Source organism: Gossypium hirsutum, chromosome D11 (genome assembly GCF_007990345.1).
Source record: "Gossypium hirsutum isolate 1008001.06 chromosome D11, Gossypium_hirsutum_v2.1, whole genome shotgun sequence".
Taxonomy (NCBI): Eukaryota; Viridiplantae; Streptophyta; class Magnoliopsida; order Malvales; family Malvaceae; genus Gossypium; species Gossypium hirsutum.
In genome coordinates, this window is record NC_053447.1 from 13,662,343 (window position 1) to 13,684,725 (window position 22,383).

Below are 22,383 nucleotides of genomic sequence, written 5' to 3' on the forward strand. Positions count from 1 at the left end.
AGTCCCCATAAATGAAAGCTCCCTTTAGTGGAAACTTAATTACGGGGTGATCTTGGTTCATGAATCAATTGAATTAAGTTCCTGATTCAATAAGGTAATTCAAGTACTCTCGGAATTTCAATCTGGACAAGGTCTTCATGGACTATCAAAGAAAAATGACTTTTGAGCAATGGTTTGAGCCACCAAAGGACTGCAGGCAAAAAATTATTATATTTTTACTATTCAAGCAAATAAAATATATGAGATGGTCCAAAATTCCTGCACTCTGCAGTTGTTTTATGCAAAATTTGACCAAAAAATCCCTTTCTATAAATGTGGAGGTTCATAATTGTGGATAAGCTTTAAAATAGCAGAGTAACAAATCTTTTAACAATATATAATACAATTTGGAGACCTGGATTTGTAGTAATTAAGTCCAATTCATTTCTGTTTTTATCATCTTCAATGACTTGAATCTAATGAATAAATATGAAAAAAATCTGCAAGAGTACAGCAACCACATCTGACATTGGAGTAAAAAAGCTTACTTCATTCATATTATTAAGAAACTAATTACAAGTGCTAATCCAACTACATTAAAGAGGAAAGCTTTCTTCATCAAATATTATTAAAGAACTAATTCCTAATTCCAAAATGCTAATCCAAAAGAAAAAAAGAAAAGAAAGTGACCCAATCCGAGCATGTTATATGATCATATGGTTAAGCAAAAGGGGTTGTTGCATAGGTTTCACCTCTTCATCACCGTGCATCCTAGCCTTCCTAGCTTGAATACCATAAGAATCTAATGCAGAAGATCGCATTAAGTTAAAAAAGTTCGATAACTATTGATGCATTAAAGCGTTTTTGAAGAACTGTACTTCTAATTATGTACATTGGTTAACAGCAATGACCTCTTTGTTTGAAATGATCTCTATAGTCTCTTGTGTCATATTCCTTATGTCGCAGCCAAGAAGAAGAGGAGCCTGCAATAGCATTCATGTTTTTCAGACCAGATATGCAACATCATGCATATCAACAAGCATAAAAAAGGTGAATATCAATTGTAATACCTTGGAAATAGCCCATAAGCTGAAATGTACTATATATTCATCTTTCGTCATCCCTCCATTCCCGATCTCAAGCATGTCCGGATCTATCGATATAACAAGAATTGTAATCACAAAACATTTAATATGGTTCAAAAAAAATTGCAGAACTAGAAGAAAACTCTAACCATTCCAACCACCGGGCCTTGCATATTGAGCATACAATTCATTTTGATCAGCTCTCGAAATCATACTGCCAGGCAACAAAATATCGTAAGTTATACTCTAGGCCGACTCTAACATCCTCCAAATACGTTAACAAATCTTTACCTTTCCCATGTATCAGTTATGTCACGAGTTGTCCTCCAGCTATTTCCTACATGGAAACCCCATTTAGCAGGGTGCATTTCTCCCCTAAGAAACAAAAATCAAACACATGGCAAAGTAAAAAAAAAAAAGAATCAGAAAATCGTTACTTAAATTAAAAGCTTAAATCAAACTGTGATTTAGACAGTACCATTCACACAGAGAAAAGAATATGGGGCGGCCAGCCTTCTTCAAAGCTTTAGACATAACAGGATATCTACACGAAAAATTAAAGCAATATATAAGCATATAATATGGCTGCAAATCAAAACAAAGAAGACAACTACACCACTTTTCAATTGGCTTTGATCAATCATGGTGACAGTTATCATACTTCAAATAATCAATACCCTGCATACAAAACAATTATCGCACGAACCAACTTGATTAAGCTTTAGGTTCAATTAAAACAAGGGAAATGATCACTGAAAATCATATCCAGGAAGCAAAGGTTTTAGCATCCTGTTCTTCGAAACCGAGTGAACCAGGCATTGTCTTACTACAAGTATAATACCTGTACAAAATGAAAACACTATTAAATCCATAAGCAATTGTCATATAACCTATGCAAGATTCATACAATTGAGCATCAATAGTAAGTACATTACCCTGAAAAACTTTCGTTAACCAAAACTACAGAAGAGTAAAAGATTCATAACCATGAAATCAGCATTAAACTACTGAAGAATAAAAAGCCACAAGTGCAATTATACAATAATTCCAATGAAATCAGCAACAATTTCATAAAATAAAATAGCAATTTCAACAGAAACTACTGAAGACTAAAGATTCATAACCATGCAAAAATATTTGATAAAAGATTGTCGAACAAAAGAATTGGCAGATTAATTTCGGTCCGAAATAAAACTCACCCGATATTGGATTAGAGGTGATGACCCGAAAAACGCTTCACTTTCAAAGGATTCACTGGATTCAGCTATCAGGTATTTCCAATTTTGTGAAAATATTGAAGAGCAGTAGAGAGTTGCAGATAGGGTTGGGAGGAAATGGGAGGAGACAGAGACTGAAGAAACGATGAGGACAGAATAATAAACAAAAACGGTGGGAGATGGAAGGAGAAATTTTGAGGACAGAATAGGAGAGGGTCGGGTAGAGAGGGAGGGTAAAACAGAGAGCAGGGGACGGAAGGCGGACGTAATAGGTATTACAGGGATTTGGGAAGGGATTACAAAAGCAGCGAAAAAGGGGATTAGGTCGGGATTGGTTTACGCCCGTAATGCCTATTACAGCGAACCAAACGCCGGATTAGAGGCGTCATGTAATACGCGCGTATTCGGCCTGTATTGTATTAGGTAATACACTGAACCAAACATATCCTTAGTGTGTTCCAAGAACGTGAAAACCTAAGATAGCACGCAAGACATTCCCCCCCCCCCAATAATCATTTTTTATGGGGGAGTTTGTTTCCATTGAAAAGTGGGGAAGAATTGACATTCGGAGGCAGTAACCTCTCCCATGGCAGTGAGGACCAATGGATGGTATCCCCTCGGCCATGCAGGCGAGGTTTTAGTTGAAACTGAACCAATTTCTATATCCTGTACTAACTCCTAAGTCCTAACTAATTTGGTTGAAAACTCGTTTAACCATTACAAGTGCACTCTGTAACCTAAACTAAATTTTGTTTGTATTTGAGTGCTGAAAACTTTGATTGCATTGAAAATGAAAACTCACTATTTAATTTTTTTTAATTAATATATGAAGTTCAACAAAAAATTGTTGAATTACTTAATGTTGGAAAGGTTTTTTTTTTTTTTTTTGAAAGAGAGATTTGGAAAGGATCTTATTTCTGCACAATGGGGCAGAAAATCCTACTTGTAGAATAATACCCCCATTGTGCAACAATATACTGACCTTCAAGAGCAAACTTAGGGCACGTTTGGTTCGCTGTAATGGAATAGAGGCGTAATGGATTAGAGGCGTAATAACAATTTAATTGTTTGGTTGAATGTAATGAAATAGAGGCGTAATAGTATTCTTGTGTTTGGTTGAATAGAATGGAGGTGTAATAGCATAAGGGAAAAAAATTAAAATGATTAGAATACCCTTAGCAGAAATTTGTTTAGGTAAATGATTATTGTTATTGTTATTAAATTTTAATAAGATTATTGATATCAATAATAAATAATTTAATCATATTTTAACATAATTATTATTAAATATATTTTAATTAAAATATATAATTTAATAAAATTCTTAATAATCAATATTCTTATATGGATTTACTAAAATCATAATATATGATATTATAAAATATAATTTGAAATAATTATTATTAAATATATTTTAATTAAAATATATAATTTAATAAAATTCTTAGTATTAAATATTTTTATATGAATTTACTAAAATCATAATATATGATACTATAAAATATAATTTGAAATAATAATTATTAAATATATTTTAATTAAAATTTATAATTTAATAAAGTTTTTAGTATTAAATATTCTTATATGAATTTACTAAAATCATAATATATGATACTATAAAATATAATTTGAAATAATAATTATTAAATATATTTTAATTAAAATTTATAATTTAATAAAGTTTTTAGTATTAAATATTCTTATATGAATTTACTAAAATCATAATATATGATACTATAAAATATAATTTGAAATAATAATTATTAAATATATTTTAATTAAAATTTATAATTTAATAAAATTTTTAGTATTAAATATTCTTATATGAATTTACTAAAATCATAATATATAGTACTATAAAATATAATTTAAAATAATTATTATTAAATATAACTTAATAAAAATATATAAATTCTTAACATTAAATATAATTGTGTTATAAAAAAAAACAAGGATTATATATACTTACTATGATGGTAAAAGAAAAAAATTTTAATTATAATTTATTCTGTTTTTTATTTTATCATATGGAAAAAAAAACACAAATTTTATACTTCTCTGATTATTTTATAATGCCATGTAAAAGTTTTAGTAATTAAAAAGATTCTGCTTTTCCTTATTGCAAAATCCAGAAAGAGCTTAAGAAATTGCTTCAATTTACATTGGCTCAATGTTGAATAAGATCAATAAAGCAAATCTGTTGACAAGTTGTAGTACTGCCTCAATATCTCAGTTCATGCACAAACATAAATCAAGCATTCATTGGAAGAAATTAAAGCACTTGAAAAGCTTGTTGCTCCTCCTTTTTCTATTATAGGTAAAACTCCAAACATAATGACATTTCCAAAGATCTACCATCAATTCGCTATTGAGTATTGACACTCTGTTTTGGTTAACATATGTTACATTGCATTAAACTTGCAAGTAAAAAGCACCACAAATACCAATGACATAAGCAAGCAAATGCAGTGAGTATTAAGACCAATGCTGGAAATTAAACAATGAAGCTGAATGAAGTCCACCATTGATCTTATGAATTAAAACCAGCCAATAACAAGTCAACCGCCTAAAAGAATTTAAGCACGAAGCTTCATATCTGAACTATGGTACCCCCCGCTTTCAAATCCATCCATTTTGTATGCTCAAAACGACCATCACCTTGATGCACTTTAACTTTCCTGTTATTCATTTCAATGTCATGCAATGTCATCAACAACCGATTTACAAACCCGAGAAATATAGACTAAAAAAAACCAGATAACAAAGAAACAAACTAAAGGATGGAGATAGAGAAAGCGAGACATAAAGGAATAGCATCAATCTCACATACTAAATGATGCGGAATCCCGGATCTAGACACAAGAGAAACACAAATTAGAAATAAAACGAGAATAAATAAAATTAGTTAAATAATAATAATAAAAGGAAAAAAAGATAGATTTGCCTTATGAAACCCTTGGTTAACTTGTAACCAAAAACGCTAATAATTGAGCGGCTCCCTACGAAACCCCTAGAAGAAGCACCTCTAGGAACACCGATGAACGGGAAAGAAATTTGAATATTTGTAACTCCGAAATACCCTCGAAAGTAACAAACTCCAAACTAAATAGCAAGAGAAGAATCACTCTACTCTCAAAAATTTGCCTCACACAAATTTGAAAGAAAACAAAATATTCTCTTTTTATTCCACCTCCTCTCCAATGTGTAGAAAGCAAGTCTATTTATAGGCAAATTACAAGAGTAATTGAATCTTAATAAAACTCTTTCAAGAGTAATTGAAATCCTAATAAAACTCTTTAAAATTATCTAAGAAAATAAATAAATAATAACCTAACCAATAAAATTACTTAACTCATAAGTGATGTGTCCCAACCAATGAGAATTAAGTAAATAATAATAAGATACATAAAAGATTAATCCACCAATTTATGGGCTTTCACTATTCCAAGATTGGTCCAGTGAATTGCATTCCCGTATTGTCAACGTCACCAACATGATGAATTAAATTTGTAGCAACAAAGTCTTGGACAAAAGCATTCATCTTTGATTTTAATTGTCGTGCCTTGCTTCGAGTGATTGGACCACTAGGAAAAATAACCCCTTAAGTGTCACCTCCTTGGCTCGTATCATTCTCCCCCTCTTCAAGAAGATTCGTCCTCGAATCTGAACCTACATCAAATTCAAAAGGAGAAATATCAAAAACATGGAAAGTAGCACTAACACTATACTCACCAGGAAGATCAATGCGATAAGCATTGTCATTTATTTTCTCAAGTACTTGGAATGGTCCATCTCCTTGTGCATCAAGTTTATTCTTTCTCTTAGAAGGAAATCATTCCTTCATCATATGCACCCATACCCAATCTCCAGGTTCAAACAAGATTTGCTTTCGCCCTTTATTAGTTCGATGTGCATTTGACTCATTCTTTTTCTCAATGGCTTTACGAGCCTTCTCATGGATCTCTTTCACTAAATCAGCTTTCCTTTCACCATCTAAATTAGCAATCTCATTCAAAGGTAAAGGAAGCAAATCTAAAACAGTAAGTGGATTAAAGCCATATACAATCTCAAAAGGAGTAAAACCTGTGGAAGAATGAACAGAACGATTATAAGCAAACTCAACAAAGGGTATCCATTCTTCCCAAGATTTAACATTCTTACCTATTATAGCTCTAAGCAAAGATCCCAAAACTCGATTTACCACATCGGTTTGACCATTAGTTTGAGGGTGGCATGTAGTAGAGTAAAATAGTTTAGTACCTAACTTACCCCATAACACCTTCCAAAAGTGACTAAGAAATTTTGCATCTCTATCAGAAACGATAGCCCTTGGGATTCCATGTAATCTCACAACTTCACGGAAAAATAGATCGACAACATGGGTTGCATCATCAGTCTTATGGCATGGAATGAAATGAGCCATTTTAGAAAATCGATCCACAACCACAAAGATGCTATCTCGTCCATGCTTTGTCCTTGGTAAACCTATTACAAAATCCATTGAAATGTCAGTCCAAGGTGAACTAGGAACAGGAAGAGGAGTATATAGACCATGAGGCATCATAGTGGATTTAGCTTGTTTACAAGTAATGCAAGTAGAGCAAATTTTCTCAACAATTTTTCGCATGTTAGGCCAATAAAAATGCTCATGTAAAACATCATAAGTCTTAGTGACTCCAAAATGACCCATAAGGCCACCACTATGAGCCTCTCGAACCAACAATTCTCGCATTGAACACTTTGGTAAACATAGTCTATTATTTCGAAAAAGATAGCCATTATGCTTATAAAATTTGTGAAATGCACCATGTTCACATGCGTCATAAATGCTTGCAAAATCAGAATCAGTGGCATATAAATCTTTGAGATACTCAAAACCTAATAACTTAGTATGCAAAGTACTAAATAAAGTGTACCTCCTTGATAGAGCATCAGCCACAATATTATCTTTACCTTTCTCATACCTTATAACATAAGGAAAAGATTCAATGAATTCAACCCACCTCGCATGTCGCTTGTTCAACTTATCTTGTCCCTTTAAATGCTTAAGTGATTCATGGTCAGTGTGAATCACAAACTCCTTTGGTAAAAGGTAATGTTGCCAAACTTCTAATGCCCTTACCAAGGTATACAACTCTTTATCATAGGTCGAATAGTTCAAATGTGCTCCACCAAGTTTTTCACTAAAGTAGGCTAGTGGTTTACTATCTTGCATGATGACGGCACCTATACCTACACCAGAAGCATCACATTCAGTCTCAAATGCCTTTTCAAAATTAGGTAAAACAAGAATAGGAGCATTACACAATTTATCTTTAAGTTCATTAAATGCTAATTCTTGCTTATCTGTCCAATGAAAAGATATATCCTTTTTAATAAGTGCAGTCAAAGGCAAAGTAATTGTGGAAAAGTTATGAACAAACCTGCGGTAGAAACCGGCTAACCCAAGGAAAGACCTTACCTCAGAAACAGTTTTAGGGATAGGCCATTCTTTAATTGCCTTTACCTTCTCATCCACATGGATTCCTGTAGAACTTATCACAAAACCTAAAAAAACAAGCTTATCCATACAAAAGGTGCATTTTTCAAGATTAGCAAAGAGTCGTTCATGCCTTAACACATCCAATACTAATTTAACATGCCTAACATGATCATTCAAAGTTTTGCTATAAATCAGTATGTCATCAAAATACACAACGACAAATTTTCCTAAAAAAGGTCTAAGTATGTGGTTCATTAATCTCATGAATGTGCTAGGAGCATTAGTTAAGCCAAATGGCATGATTAACCACTCATACAGGCCATACTTAGTCTTAAAAACAGTTTTCCATTTATCACCTTGTTTCATTCTTATTTGATGGTAACCACTTTTTAAGTCAATTTTAGAGAAAATGCATGCACCATTAAGCTCATCCAACATATCATCTAATCGATGAATTGGATATCGATATTTTACCGTAATCTTATTGACAGCACGACAATCAACACACATTCTCCAAGAACCATTTTTTTTTGGGACGAGAAGTACAAGGATCGCACAAGGGCTTAGACTCTCACGAATCAACCCTTTCTCTAAGAGATCTTCAACTTGCCTTTACAACTATTTAGTTTCTTCAGGATTGCTTTGATAGACTGGTCTATTCGGAATACTCAAACCAGGCACAAAGTCAATTTGATGTTTAATCCCTCGTAAAGGAGGTAATCCCTTAGGCATTTTAGAAGGAAATACATCCTTAAAATCCTGCAAAAGATCAACAAAACAACTAGGAAAATGTGTATTAGGGTTAGTCAAAACAAAGTTTTTCCTAAACCTAATAATTACAAATGTTTGTTTTGTACAAAGAGCAAATTTGATACCTCAAAACCTAACGAATAAACTCACTTTCTCATCTCGTGACTTGTGGGTGCAATCACTTACCAATGTTGGGCTTTTAAGTTGGCTTTTAACACTAAGGGCCTCTTTACTCTCAGCCTTTTTCAATGATTTTACCTCACTTCCCTTACCCATTTCACTAGCAAGTTTGAGTTGATCATTGTAGACTTCTTGAGGAAGAAGTGGAGCCAAAGTAAACTTCTTTCCAAGGAACACAGAGGTATATTGGTTAAAAAAACCATCATGATTTACTCGTCGATCAAACTGCCATGGCCGTCCAAGTAATATGTGCCCAGCTTGCATTGGAACAACATCACACAAAACTTTATCAAAGTATCTACCAATGGAAAATGAAACTAAGCATTGTTTAGATACTTTTACCTCCCCACTATCATTCAGCCATTGCAAGCGGTATGGCCTTAGATGCTTCACACAAGGTAGGCCAAGTTTCTCAACAAGGGAAGAACTTACCACATTGGTGCAACTTTCACTATCGATGATCAATGAACTAGGTTTTCCACCAATCAAACATCTCGTGTGAAAAATGTTATCTCTTTGTTCGCGCCATTTCTCTTTAAACTGGACATTTAAAGCCCTTCGAGCAACAAGTGCTTTATCACCATACTTCAAGTATTCTTCATACTCATCATGAGTATGCACATCATCAGCATCTTCTAAAGGAGGCATCTCATCTTCGTTATCAGACTCAAAGTCAACCTCGCCTTCTTCTCGACCAATGACTTTTTATTAGGGCATTCTCGAGCATAGTGACCCCTTCCTTGGCATTTGAAGCAGGTAATATCTTTTGGTTGCTTAATGGCACTAGGAGAAGTAGAAGAAGAAGAAGATGGAGCTCGATTAGTAGAAGTAGAACCTTTAAATGAATTAGGCATACCTCTATCTTTGGAGTAAGTTCTAGGCTCATTTGGCTTGAACCGTGCATCTCTCCCATTCCACAATCTATCATCTTGTTTTTGCCAATTTCCTCTCCAAGCAGGATTAGAAACTGAACTAGCACCCCTCGTTGTCCCTTTCTTTCGTAATTGCTTTTCAATTGTGACTGCGGTTTGAAGCATCTTTTCAACATCCATGTAGTGTTGTAACTCAACTCGATTTGCAATCTCAGGCTTTAGGCCGGCAAGGAATCTAGCCATAGTCACCTCAGCCTCTTCAACAAGATTGGTTCTAATCTGAATAGTCTCCATCTCTTTGTAGTAATCATCCACAAATCTATCTCCTTGAACAATATGTTGGAGTCGTTGATGAAGTTCTCGATAATAGTATGGTGGAACAAACCGTTTTCGCAAGATGCGCTTCATTTCAACCCAAGTAGTAACAGGTTGCTCTCTATAAAGAATCCTACTTTTACATAATTGATTCTACCATGTTAGTGCATAATCAATGAACTCGGCGACAGCGTATGTTACCTTTTTCTCATCAGAGTAATTGTAACAAGCAAAGACTGCTTCCATCTTTTCCTCCCAATCAAGGTAAGCATCAGGATCATTCTTCCCTGAAAAAGAAGGAAATTTTGATTTTGGGGTGTCATTGTTTCGTTCCAACCTTTCTCTAGGTACATACTCGGACTCAAAGTCATCATAAAAAACATGGTCCTCCCTTCATTTAAAAGTTCGATCTCGCAAATTTGATCGGCTTATAAAGGCTTCGTTCAACTTCTTGTAATTATCAGCAATGTATCTCTCTTGAGTTGTAAGTTTTGTATCAAGATACTCCCTTTGCTCTTGTAACATCTGGGTCATGCGATGTTCGAATTGAGTTTGCAACTTTTTCATCTCTTTTTGTAACAACTCGACCAAAGGATCGTTCTCTCTTTTTCGCTCATCCTCTTCATTTTTACTAGTTTGGGATCTAGTGAGCGGCATGGTATCTGTGAAAGATCAAACAAACAGGAACAATAAAGAAAAAATAATAATAACCTCACTCGTTAGCTCTCAAAAGAATAACTCTCTGAATGATTCAAAACTTGTAAATATATTTGGAAAAGGTTACTAATCAAGATCAAATAACGGAGGTGCAAACTTCAAAGAAACAATGAAGACCCTAATTGCTCTAAGAGGCCAATAAACTTGACGAGGCAATTTGTAATGGAGGCTACACGGATGAAGGAATTGTACGTGGCTTTAATATCTGCTAACACAAGAAGAAACAAAGTGTTAGAAAGCATAAGAGAAACAAAAAAAAAACATAGACCTGCAACGATCCCTAACTCTAGAGTCAAAGAAAAGCTTTAATAAGAAGAAAACTTAAGAAAACTCTACCCAAATTTTTTTTAAAAAAAAACAAAAATCAGAAACGTTTGGTGTCTTAAGATTTTCAAAAATTGAAGCTTTAATTATACTTGAGTCAAGAAAAGAAGAAGGAAAAGAAATTCAATTTTGGGAAAAATAAAAATAATAACAATAATAGGAAAAGAAGAAACCTACGTATGAAAGGTAGGCAACTTTTTTTGCAGTTTTTTTTCGTTTTTTACTTTTTTTTCTTTTTTTGCTTTTTTTTAAAATAAGAGGAGAATAAACACAAACTTCAAAAAAAAAATCGACGAAAAGTATTTTTGGTATTTTGACTCGTTTCAGATTTGATTTTAGCTTCAAAAATAACACCGAATGGCCTGAAACTGATACCAACTGATGCGGAATCACGGATCTAGACACAAGAGACACAAATTAGAAATAAAACGAGAATAAATAAAATTAGTTAAATAATAATAAAAGAAAAAAAGGATAGATTTGCCCTATGGAACCCTTGGTTAACTTGTAACCAAAAACACCAATAATTGAGCGACTCCTTACGAAATCACTAGAAGAAGCACATCTAGAAACACCGATGAACGGAAAAGAAATTTGAATATTTGTAACTCCGAAATACCCTCGAAAGTAACAAACTCCAAACTAAATAGCAAGAGAAGAATCACTATACTTTCAAAAATTTGCCTACACAAATTTGAAAGAAAACAAAATACTCTCTTTTTATTCCACCTCCTCTCCAATATGTAGAAAGCAAGCCTATTTATAGGTAAATTACAAGAGTAATTGAATCCTAATAAAACTCTTTCAAGAGTAATTGAAATCCTAATAAAACTCTTTAAAATTATCTAAGAAAATAAATAAATAATAACCTAACCCATAAAATTACTTAACTCATAAGTGATGTGTCCCAACCAATGAGAATTAAGTAAATAATAATAATAATAATAAGATACATAAAAGATTAATCCACCAATTTATGGGCTTTCACGATTCCAAGATTGGTCCAGTGAATTACATTCCCGTATTTTTCAACGTCACGAACATGATGAATTAAATTTGTAGCAACAAAGTCTTGGACAAAAGCATTCATCTTTGATTTTAATTGTCGTGCCTTGCTTCGAGTGATTGGACCACTAGGAAAAACAACCCCTTGAGTGTCACCTCCTTGGCTCATATCACTAAAGAAGCAAATTTTCTTTTTTGAAGGAAATTCTACACAAATGTGCATAAGAAGCAAAAATTTATACATATTTGAGTAGCATTTCCATAAACATTTTTCAAGCATTATACAGTATGTAACACTAATTTTTTTATGCAAAGTATCATTTGAGTGGACTTGAACACTTCAACAAGATGGAATATATATCTACTACATCTAAATTGCCATCTCTAAGACATCGGCAACCCACTTCGCTCTACTGGCACCTTTCTCTGTCTCACCTGCAAGATAACCGCTATAGGCAACCTCCTATCCTATGAAGTATGTTTTCTCAAAAATCCTGTCCTGAACAGACAAATTTTTGACATCGCATCCTAAAAACCCAACAACATATACGTTGCCTACCTGAAATTTCAGAAATCTACCATACATTCTCCATAATTCATAAAAAAAGAACATCACACCATATTTTAGTCTAAGAACTGTTGACAACTGAATATATATTTGTAACATCAAAAATTAGAAACACAATAATCCTCAAGGTATTAATACAATTGAGACCACAACAGGTCATGACAAAGGAATTAATACAATTAAGACCTAGACAAACCTGTCAAAAATAAATTGTATCTGGTGCATTATACTGCATTGCATTCGAGCATATTAGGAAACATCAATCTGCATGAATATCCTTGTCCAGGCAGGAGTTCATATCGATAGTCAAAAGTCAGCTCTTCACCTACAGATATCTGCAAAATAGTGAAATAGGAGGGGAAAGAAATGTCAAAGGCATGCCTATTTAAAAGCTTCTTTACCCAACTAAACTTTTTTTGATAACTAGCCACTCGATTAAACTCAGCCATCTAAACCACATCTTATTCCACAAACCATTTTCAACAATAGATCATCTAAGGTTCCATATATGCAACAGATTTGTACTCAATATTTTTTAGAAGCACTTACATCTTGACTGGCATAGAGACCAATGTGAGCTCGGTGACAATCCATGTTGTCCACAAGAACTTGAAGATTCACAAGATTTGGCGAGCAGCTGAGAAGAATTCAAGGACAGAACACGAAGTTTTCATGAGTGCATTGATAGAAACTTGGGATTTTAAAAGTAGAGATATAGCATCATTTTCTGAATACAGCAAGTTGAACTGAGCCACTTGGCAAAACTAATTCCTTCAGAAATGTCATAAATGCTAAAGTCATTATTACACATAATTAGAAAATGGTGAACATATTTAAAATCTCTGAAACTTTAGTCACACAATTTTTATTGCCAAGTTACAACTTGGAAATGCCAGAATGGGAAAACATTTCAGTATGCGATAGTGGATGTATACAAGTGTATCCTCACCTATGATTGATGAACCGCGAAACATTTTTATAGTTAGATGCATCAATAAAATATCGTGCTTGTCCTTCAATCCACCGGCTCATATCATTTATTTGAGAACCAATGTTAAACATATAGTTGCAACCATCTCTACCATACCTGATATTAGATCATACAGCCGATTTAGCATAAAGCATATAAGCATAAAAGCAAGCACAAAGTAAAAGCAGATCTCTGTAAATGAGATTGAAACCTGGTAAGCCTATTGTTTGCCTCTTGCTCGCCTAAGATCTCCCCAACGTATTCACACACAAATGTGCCACTCAGAATTGGTTCACCAGCCCTGACCCCCCAGCCTTGAAGATCAACATGAAGCAATGTTAGAGGACAGAACTCTAGAATACAACAAAAATTTGAAATAATTACCTTATTTTCGGTTTTGAAGACTTTCAGTTTTACACGTAATTCTAGAAAATAACTTCAAAATCATTTATTCCTAAACACCCAAGCACCGAAATATAAAATCAAACAATAAATCATGAAATGAATGTGAGAAAAAGGGATGACCTTGGAAGGATCGGTTTTTCCTTCTTTATAAAATAAAGAAAATCAAAGAAACGATGAACAATAATCGACGACAGAGTGAGTGAAAGGGAAAAGAAATTACCTGTGCAAGGAAGCGTGGGAGAATCGGAGCGTTGAGGATGAGGGCAGAAAAAGGAAAAGAAAAAATAAAAAGACGCGGAATGGGTAATCGGCACTGAAGGGGCGTAATGCCTATTACGCGCAATCAATGTAATGGGAGAGTAACCGATTCGGAGGGAATGGGAAAACAGCGAACCAAACAGCCGTTTCCTGGTGGGCCCGCTGCATAGGGGGAATACACATGCAGAGGGGGGAAAACAGTGAACCAAACACGCTGTTAGGCTTTGTGTGTGTGTGTGTGTGAAAAGTACAATCAACAACAAGAGATGATACAACAGAATGGCTGAATTATTTGCAAGTTGAAGGCGAAGCGAGGCTATCCAAAGATGGTAAATGTAGCACCGAGAATGAGGATGCGGCTTCATCGGTAGTTGGGGAGGAAATCACCCCACCAAAATAAAAAAGAGAAACATTGGACTTAACCCGTAAGGGATAGGGTTTAGGAGAAGCGAAATGAATACCTTAAGAAGAGAAATGAATTTGTTAAAAATATTAGCAAAGTTAGGAGAAGTTCCATCAGACTAATACGTGAATGATCCATTGACCGCCCAAGTCACCATAGTATCGGTATTAAATTCCTTCAAATTGCTGACTGAAACGTAGCAAGGAACAGAGGATTCAATGGACCATCTATATCAATGTAACAACTATATGAATATGAGAATAATGAGTCTCTGACACCCTTAAATGTAAGTAATTCTCCCTAACGCTATAAGACCACGTTAGGAGTTGGTATCAAACACTCTCGGCTAAATCTATTGGTAGTTTCGATGAGTTGGCTTGCTAGTTTGAAAACTTGCACTCCGCCAACATTGCTATGAGAGAACCCCGAAATGCTTTTCAGCACTAGACAAAACAAGGGGAAAATTTGCGAGAGTACATCTAACGGTTTAATGTTGCCACTTAGAGGATCAAAGTCCTGACGAATGATTGAGCAATTCAAACTTTCACAACTAAAGCAACCCACAAGCATTTGAAATATGAGTTGGCAGAACATTGGCTGGATAAGCTTGTACTCTTTATATGAGAAGACACATAGAAACCTAGATATTGAAAGTTTGAGTGCTTCCAGCTATATGTTCGCAGCTTCTATGTGAGATAGAAATTAAGAGATCGCAACAAGAACAAAGGCGCCTAGAAAACTTGCCTAGAGAACCATAGAATGAACCCTCACCTCAGAGTCAATATGGGGAGACAACATTTCTCAAGACACTATTAAATAAGAAGGCAACCGTCGGGGCAGAGTGACAAGTTTCGTACAAGAAATCTGCTTCCCTACCATAAATTCCACGGGTGTATTGGGTGTATATTTTAAATCAAATTGCAAGAAAGAGGTGTTGGGATCCCCTTCAGCCATGAAACATTCGCTCAGATAGTGGCAACTAATGGAAAGGTGCAAGTATTATGGTGAAGTGAGGCATAACATAGAGAAACATGTGGACCAAATAATTCTATAGAAAGGATCCATGAGGTGAGGTCAGTTGGGATAATTTGTGGAATGACAATCTAGGCAGAGAAGGTGCAAAAAAAATGGTCTAAACAAAAAGAGACAAGAGATATGAAACAAATATGGGAGATTGTTAAAGTAATAGTGGGTGCAACAAAATAATGGACTATATCGATCACGCGAAAAAAAATCTATCTTAAGAGCATTATGTCAATTGAAACACCCTTTAAAATGTCTAGGGAATGAGATAGATGAAAAATGAGTTTTGAAATGCTATAAAGGCCACCATCACCAATTACATTGTAAAGAGAATCTTGATGCATAGTGGTAATGCTATACAGGTGCTACACTATGACGCTCTGCAACAAATGAGATTGAATGAGTGTTTGTTTCAAAATTTCGAAATTATCGTAAAAGTAATCATTGAATTTTATCATCGATTTTATAAATTTTTCAAAAAAACTCACTTTAAAAATGTCATTACAATTTATTTTTAGCTAAGTTCAACAGATTTTGAGCGATTTGTAAACCAATTGGCCTAACCCCTCTTCGTGAGCTTATTCTCAATTTAACCAACTAATTTGATTTAGTTTAAACAAACACTTCTTTTGTCCGAAAAAGAGGTAACTATCAGATGGGATATTGAGATGGTACTTAATTTAATCCCATAAATAATTTCCTTTTCTTCAGCTCTCATTAGGGCATAAGACAAAAAATACGGAGAAGGAATCTCCCTTACCTTAGTCCCCTCTAACCATATTACCATTTTGCAGGACTTAAAAAGAGAACCGAAGAAATGCAAATCATTATTCTGTAAATCCACCATGAGGGAAACTCCATGGTTTCTAGAACACAACTTAAGCCTTATAATCTCGACTGTTGAATAATTTGAGGAAAAAAAAATAAAAATATATATATAAAAAAAGGGTAAACTACCAAAATAGTCACTTTAGTTTGCCTCATGTCATATTTTAGTCATTTATATTTGAAATGTTACGTTTTAGTCACTTATGCTATCGTATTGTAACATTTTAGTCACTAAGCTGTTAATTGTCGTTAACAATGTAACAGGAAGCTGATGCGGTACATTAAATCATCATTTTAAACAAAAATTTTAGGTTAAATAGCTCAAAAAAAGGGGGTCAATTGTATAATTTAACCTAAAATTTACTTTTGAAATGATGATTTAACGTGCCACATCAGCTTACCGTTACATTGTTAACGGCAATTAACGACTCAGTGTGAAAATGTTACAACATGATAACGTAAGTAACTAAAACATAATATTTCAAACATAAATGACAAACATGTAACCTAAAGCAAACAAAAGTGACTATTTTGATAATTTAACCTAAAAAAAATCAAACATACTTTGTCTAATTAAATATATAATTTAATTCTAGATAGGAGGAGAGAAGCAAATTTAAAATAAAATTAATAAATCTGGGTCGGATCTAATAGTATCAATAAAAATATTTTTGATATTTTTTAAATCTATTTTACTCTAAATTAAAACTACCATTTGTGTTTTCATTATATCAACGCATTAATGGTTGATGTAGAATATTTTTGCTTTTTACAGTCTCCAGAACATATTCGTCATTCGGTAGGAGAATGGGTCCCATAGTCTCATAAGGGCCAAGCCGCGGAAGCTGCTCAATTTGCCTTTTTGCTAAAGCCGGTCAATTTGAACTTTGAACCAAAGAAAAAGGATGTACTATTACTTTTTTCTTTTTTTTTTTCCTTTTTAGAAATTTACTCACTTTTGGGTAAACTATACTATTATATGAATAATTTTTTATTTTAGTTACTTAATTAAAAAAATCACAATTTTATAATTAATTGTTTAAAATTGTATTTTTGGTCACACAATTGTTAAATGATTAATCGTGATACTTTTTTAATTGATATAATAATATTTTTAATTTTTAATCTTAACATGTTCAGTCCATTTAATCCTAATTCTTTATAAAAAATTTATTTTTAAAAAAATCAGAATTATCTCTTAAAAAAATAAGAAAATTCATTATAAAAATTTAGGTTATTGCAACAACAATTCTTCAATATTGCTGCCATAAAATCATGAAAACGGATATCAAATTCAATCTCAACATAATATCCATCTTAAATATGATTAACTAATGTTTATATAAGAAAACTCAATATCCTATTGCAGTAAAGCTCGAGATTGTTTAATATTGAGGCATAAGAGTAAAAATGATCATTCAATAGAATCCAAAAACAAAATAATATCAAATTAGTTTATTTTCAAGTCGAATTCTACATTGTTAAAGAACTACTTCCAAACCCAATATCACTTAGACTAGTAAAATTAACTTTAATGCCATTTTTTAGTAAAAAATACAAAATATACCACATAATTTTCTTTTTCAAACTTAATTCATAATTTCTATTCATTTAAATTATTTTTCAAAAGCCAAATAGACAAACAAATTACATTTCGAGTCTTATTGTTTTTCTTTTGTTATAATGAAAAACAATTTCCCCTCATTTTCTCCCATTTTATCTATTTTTATTTTTTATTTTAAAATTTATATGTATTTTTAGAAAATTCTAACATTTTAAAAAGGATTTCAATTTTCTTTTATCATTTTATATAAAATTAGAGTCAATTTAACAGAAAGTATAAAAGCTGATAACTAAGTTTGTTATTATACCAACTAAAAAAGTGTCACTGATAGTAACTTAGGTTAGGTGATTAAAAAAACCAATTTCGAAATAATTACTGACAAAATTGTAATTTTTTTACTTAAGCGACTAAAATAAAAAGTTAATTATAATTGAGTAACTAATAGTATAATTTAGCGTAAAACAATTATGGGTAAATGGAAAATGTCAACTGAAAACATGTCCTAAAAGACGCGTTATCACTTAAAATTAATAACTTAACTCTTTTGATCAAATTGTTAAATGTTAGTGTTTTTGTCTTTGAACATTGGGTTTGATTCATCTCCTACTCACATTTGTATTTTTTATTTCATGTTATTTTAATTTTTTTTGTTACATTAGCTTTTTTGTTTAGATTGTTAGACAATTGTAATTTCGTCCTTAGGCTTCCTCTTATAAGCATTTTAATATAAGTATTTTAATATTATTTTTTATTCCATGTTGTTTCAAGCTTCTTTATTTTTAATTAATATTTATAATTAATAAATATATTGTTTTCAAGTTTTTTTTATTTTTAATTAATAACTATTTTATTTATAAAATCAAATCATAAATTTGTAATTTAAAAAAAACATCAACTAATTCTTTAAATATATATTTTTTATATATCAAATATTTATTTTCTTCACCTACATTGCAGGGTATGGTGATTTCTAATATAATAAAATCAAATCATTATTTCAAATATCATTATTATTTCAAATACGTAAAATATTTCAAATATTATTGTTTTTCATCTACATCATGGGTATGATATTTCAAATATTTTTATATGTGAAATATTACAAATACACATACAAAAAATATAATATGTCAATTTATTACACTCATGATATGGACTAAAAAATAAATATTACAAAAAAATTATATTTACTAAAAATAATAATATTTGTAATAATTATTTAATTTTAATAATTAAAGAGTTATTAATTAAAAAGATGAATTAAAAATAAAAAAATTTGAAAATAATATATTTATTAATTATAAACATTAATTAAAAATAAAAAACTTAAAACAAAAATAAAAATACAATTGTGAGTAGGAGAAAAATTAAACTCAGACTTAAGGATAAAAACACTAAGAGCTTGTTTGGTTTGGTGTATTGGCTAAGCCAATACACCCCTAATCGGTGGGGCCCACCTAATACCAATCTAAGACGCCGTTTGGTTGAGTGTATTGCTAATACGCGTCTATCCCCTTACTTCCCTAATCGGTGAAAAACACCGATTTCTACTCCCCCCTTATTCTCAGATTAGATGACCCTACCCTAAACCTTCCCTCTTTTACCCCTAATCGATCCCCTCTGTTTCTCTTCCGTTTCCCACCTTCACCCGAATTGCTTCCTTGTTTCATTGCTTTTTCCCAGTATTATTTTCTTCCCTTTTCTGCCGATTTGCTCCCCCGATTATTTTCTTTTCTATTTCGGCCGATTTGCTCACAGTTTCTGCCGATTTGCGTCATCGGTTAGTCTATGTTTCCCGATAGATTAATATCCTTTGCTATTGTAGATGAAAACCAATACTTTCGAGGTAAATATGATCTATTGTTTTTATCTAATTGGTTTCCCCTTTTGCTTTTTTCAGGTTCTTCATTGTGCCCCGATTTGCTAATAGGTTAGTTTTAGCCAATTTTATTCTGTTTGTATTGCATGTTGAATTGAAATGTGTTTTCTGTTGTTGGTTAGGCTTAAGAAATGCATGCCGTTCGAAGTTGTTCTCTCTTCTCTGCTAATCTTCGATTTCTGTTTGTTCTGTTGTAATTTTCGAGTCCTTTTCTGATCTTCAAAACCGCGAATGAGATTTCTTCCAATGTTTGTTTGTTTAAGTGCCTGAACTGAGTAGCAAAAATAGGTAAGATCATTGAGTTCTTTTGGTCCTCTGAAAGTAGCAAAAATAGGTAAGAATGCTGCTCAAGTTTTGTCAATTTGATTTGCCTTTTGCATCTTGCTCACTCTTGATGCTCTATAAGGAAAAGAAAGAGACGGAAAATGGGAGTCAAAGTAAATGGAAATTGTATTGAGAAATTCTGGTGGTAGAGACTAAAGAGAGTATTAGTGGTTATAAGAAGGTGGGGAACTGAAAGAGCGTCAATACTGAGGAAAGGCTTAAAACTTGATATGCAAGTGATTATAGGTATAGACCATAAATCCATGAGATAAATTGAGCTTCTAAATATATCCGTACAACAGAAAACCCTAATAGAACCTTAAAGCAATATCCATTATTCATCCTTGTTGGAAGAGATTGTCTTTAGAGTTAAATTGCATATACCCCTCCTTCCTTGAGTCAAAATAGATGACCTTCCCAATGAACAGAGATTATGTCATTGATCTAGAATTAAAAAGCTCATCACCAAGTTATTTCAATCCATCAACTTATTGCAATCACTAAAACACTTGTAAGGTGTGTAATGGAAAAAACATAAGGCTCAAAGATGTCCGATGAAATAATTTAGTGTTAGAATTTGCAATTTGTGTATCCAAGGCTTGTTCATTTGTTTTCTGTGTCATAATCATGTTTAAGGTGTCATGTATTTATTATAAGTTTTGACATTTTAAAAATAAGTGGTGTTATATTGATTTTGATATGCTTTTGTGCTTGTGTAATATTGTATTTTAGCTATTTTTCTTGTGTCTGTTTAGTAACAATATTATCTCTACTTTTGCCCATAAATTTTGTCGTAGTCTGGTTTTATTTTGTGAAACTTTTTGATGTTGAACAAAAGTTTCCAAATCTTTATTGAATTAAATTAAATTATCATTCATCTAACTAAATTACTCCCGACTCATTCAGACAATAATAGCCTCAAATCCTCTTTTGTTTGTTTGTTCTGTTGTAATTTGGTCATCTGAAAGTAGCAAAAATAGGTAAGATGAAAATGTTAGATGATAACGAATGTTCAAAACAATTTATAATGTTAAGAATATTGAATTTCATGCTGAGTGCAGATCAGTGAAACTAGAAGCTGTTAGATGCAATTTGTGTAGTCTGGCTTTGGGGTTTAGGGGTGAAGATACTGATACTGGTACTTAGAGGTCTTTCATGTATTCCATTTTTTCTAAATAGTTAATTAGGATGAACAGAAATATGATTTTTTTAAGATATTAAACATTTTGGAATTTGACAGCTTGTTATTGATTGAATAGGATGTTTGATATGAGTAAGAATTTCTATTTTCTTTTTGTGTTTTAATCTATGAATTTGGGCAAAATATGAATTTGAGTCATATGTATATAACTACTTTGTTGTAAATTACGAATAAAATTTGATATTTTCAGCCTTTGATAAACAGAAAAGCAATGATGAGTTGGATTTTCCAATCAGTGTAATATGATTTTTTTCTTCTAACCAAGCTATCTATATGTTTATGTTTAATTGTAGGTCCAAAGTTCTGAATTCTATAGTCAAACTTCTAATGTTTCATCGGAACTTTTTAAAAAGCAATAATATTTTTGCAAAATTCCCTACAACTACCTTTTATCAACTTGTTACAGTCATTAAGTTCTATTGTTGGTTTTTGAACTTATCAAAGTACATTGTGTTTGGATCATTTATTAAACATAATTATGTATTTTCTGCTAGTAATATCACAAGATTTTGTTGGTTTGTTCTGGACATTGTTTTGATAGTCTGCTGGAAAATGTTATTTTAGTTTGTTAGTGAGTATAAGATGAAACTGTTGTGGAAGATGAAATGTTATTTTAGTCTGCTGGACCTTGTTCTTGATTTGTTAGTCAATAGAATTTGTTATTTTAGTTCTTTTGGACCTTGTCTGCTGGAAAATTTTGATTTGTTCTTGATTGGGACGAGTATAGGATTTGAAGAGCATGTGTTTTGAACATAGGCCATGATAATACAAAGGAAAAAGTCAGCCATTAAAACAAGCAAGTAATTACTTTCAGTTTCAAATAGCATTCAAAATAGGCTTTCCTCATTTGCTTTCAAAAAAATGCTGATGTTATTGAAAAAACTTGTAAAAGCAAGTAATTAATTTCATTAAAATACCTTACCTTTCAAGCATCACTTTTCATGCCCTTCATGATGTTTTAGGGTGAAAGTTTGTAATCTATTTACCAAAGCTAAATTATAATTATATCTTTCTTTATATGACATTTCACCGAC

The 22,383-nt window shown here is 32.4% G+C and overlaps 2 protein-coding genes across 4 annotated transcripts; both read right to left on the reverse strand.

Moving 5' to 3' along the window:
• Positions 1–508: 508 nt before the first annotated feature.
• On the reverse strand, positions 509–2,747 carry LOC121223771 (alpha-galactosidase 1-like). 2 transcript variants are annotated; one of them, XM_041106151.1, is made up of 6 exons: positions 2,264–2,747; positions 1,543–1,905; positions 1,356–1,439; positions 1,214–1,278; positions 1,050–1,132; positions 509–962 (listed from the first exon to the last, which is right to left on the reverse strand). In XM_041106151.1, exons 2-6 carry the CDS (start codon positions 1,638–1,640, stop codon positions 864–866), a joined length of 429 nt encoding a protein of 142 aa, XP_040962085.1. In that variant the 5' UTR covers positions 1,641–1,905; positions 2,264–2,747; the 3' UTR covers positions 509–863. The 2 variants fall into 2 exon arrangements, with proteins under 2 accessions (XP_040962085.1, XP_040962084.1); XM_041106150.1 differs by having other exon boundaries at positions 1,543–2,747.
• A 9,816-nt stretch (positions 2,748–12,563) lies between these two features.
• LOC107922958 (histone-lysine N-methyltransferase, H3 lysine-9 specific) lies at positions 12,564–15,117 on the reverse strand. Of its 2 annotated transcripts, XR_001691481.2 has the most exons (6): positions 14,090–14,846; positions 13,849–13,918; positions 13,676–13,778; positions 13,444–13,581; positions 13,044–13,131; positions 12,564–12,829 (listed from the first exon to the last, which is right to left on the reverse strand). XR_001691481.2 is itself a non-coding variant. In XM_016853161.2 (5 exons), the coding sequence occupies exons 1-5, from the start codon at positions 14,490–14,492 to the stop codon at positions 12,719–12,721; spliced, it is 843 nt and encodes a 280-aa protein (XP_016708650.2). In that variant the 5' UTR covers positions 14,493–15,117; the 3' UTR covers positions 12,564–12,718. The 2 variants fall into 2 exon arrangements, 1 of the variants encoding a protein (XP_016708650.2); XM_016853161.2 differs by lacking the exon at positions 13,849–13,918 and having other exon boundaries at positions 14,090–15,117.
• Between the last annotated feature and the right edge of the window lie 7,266 nt (positions 15,118–22,383).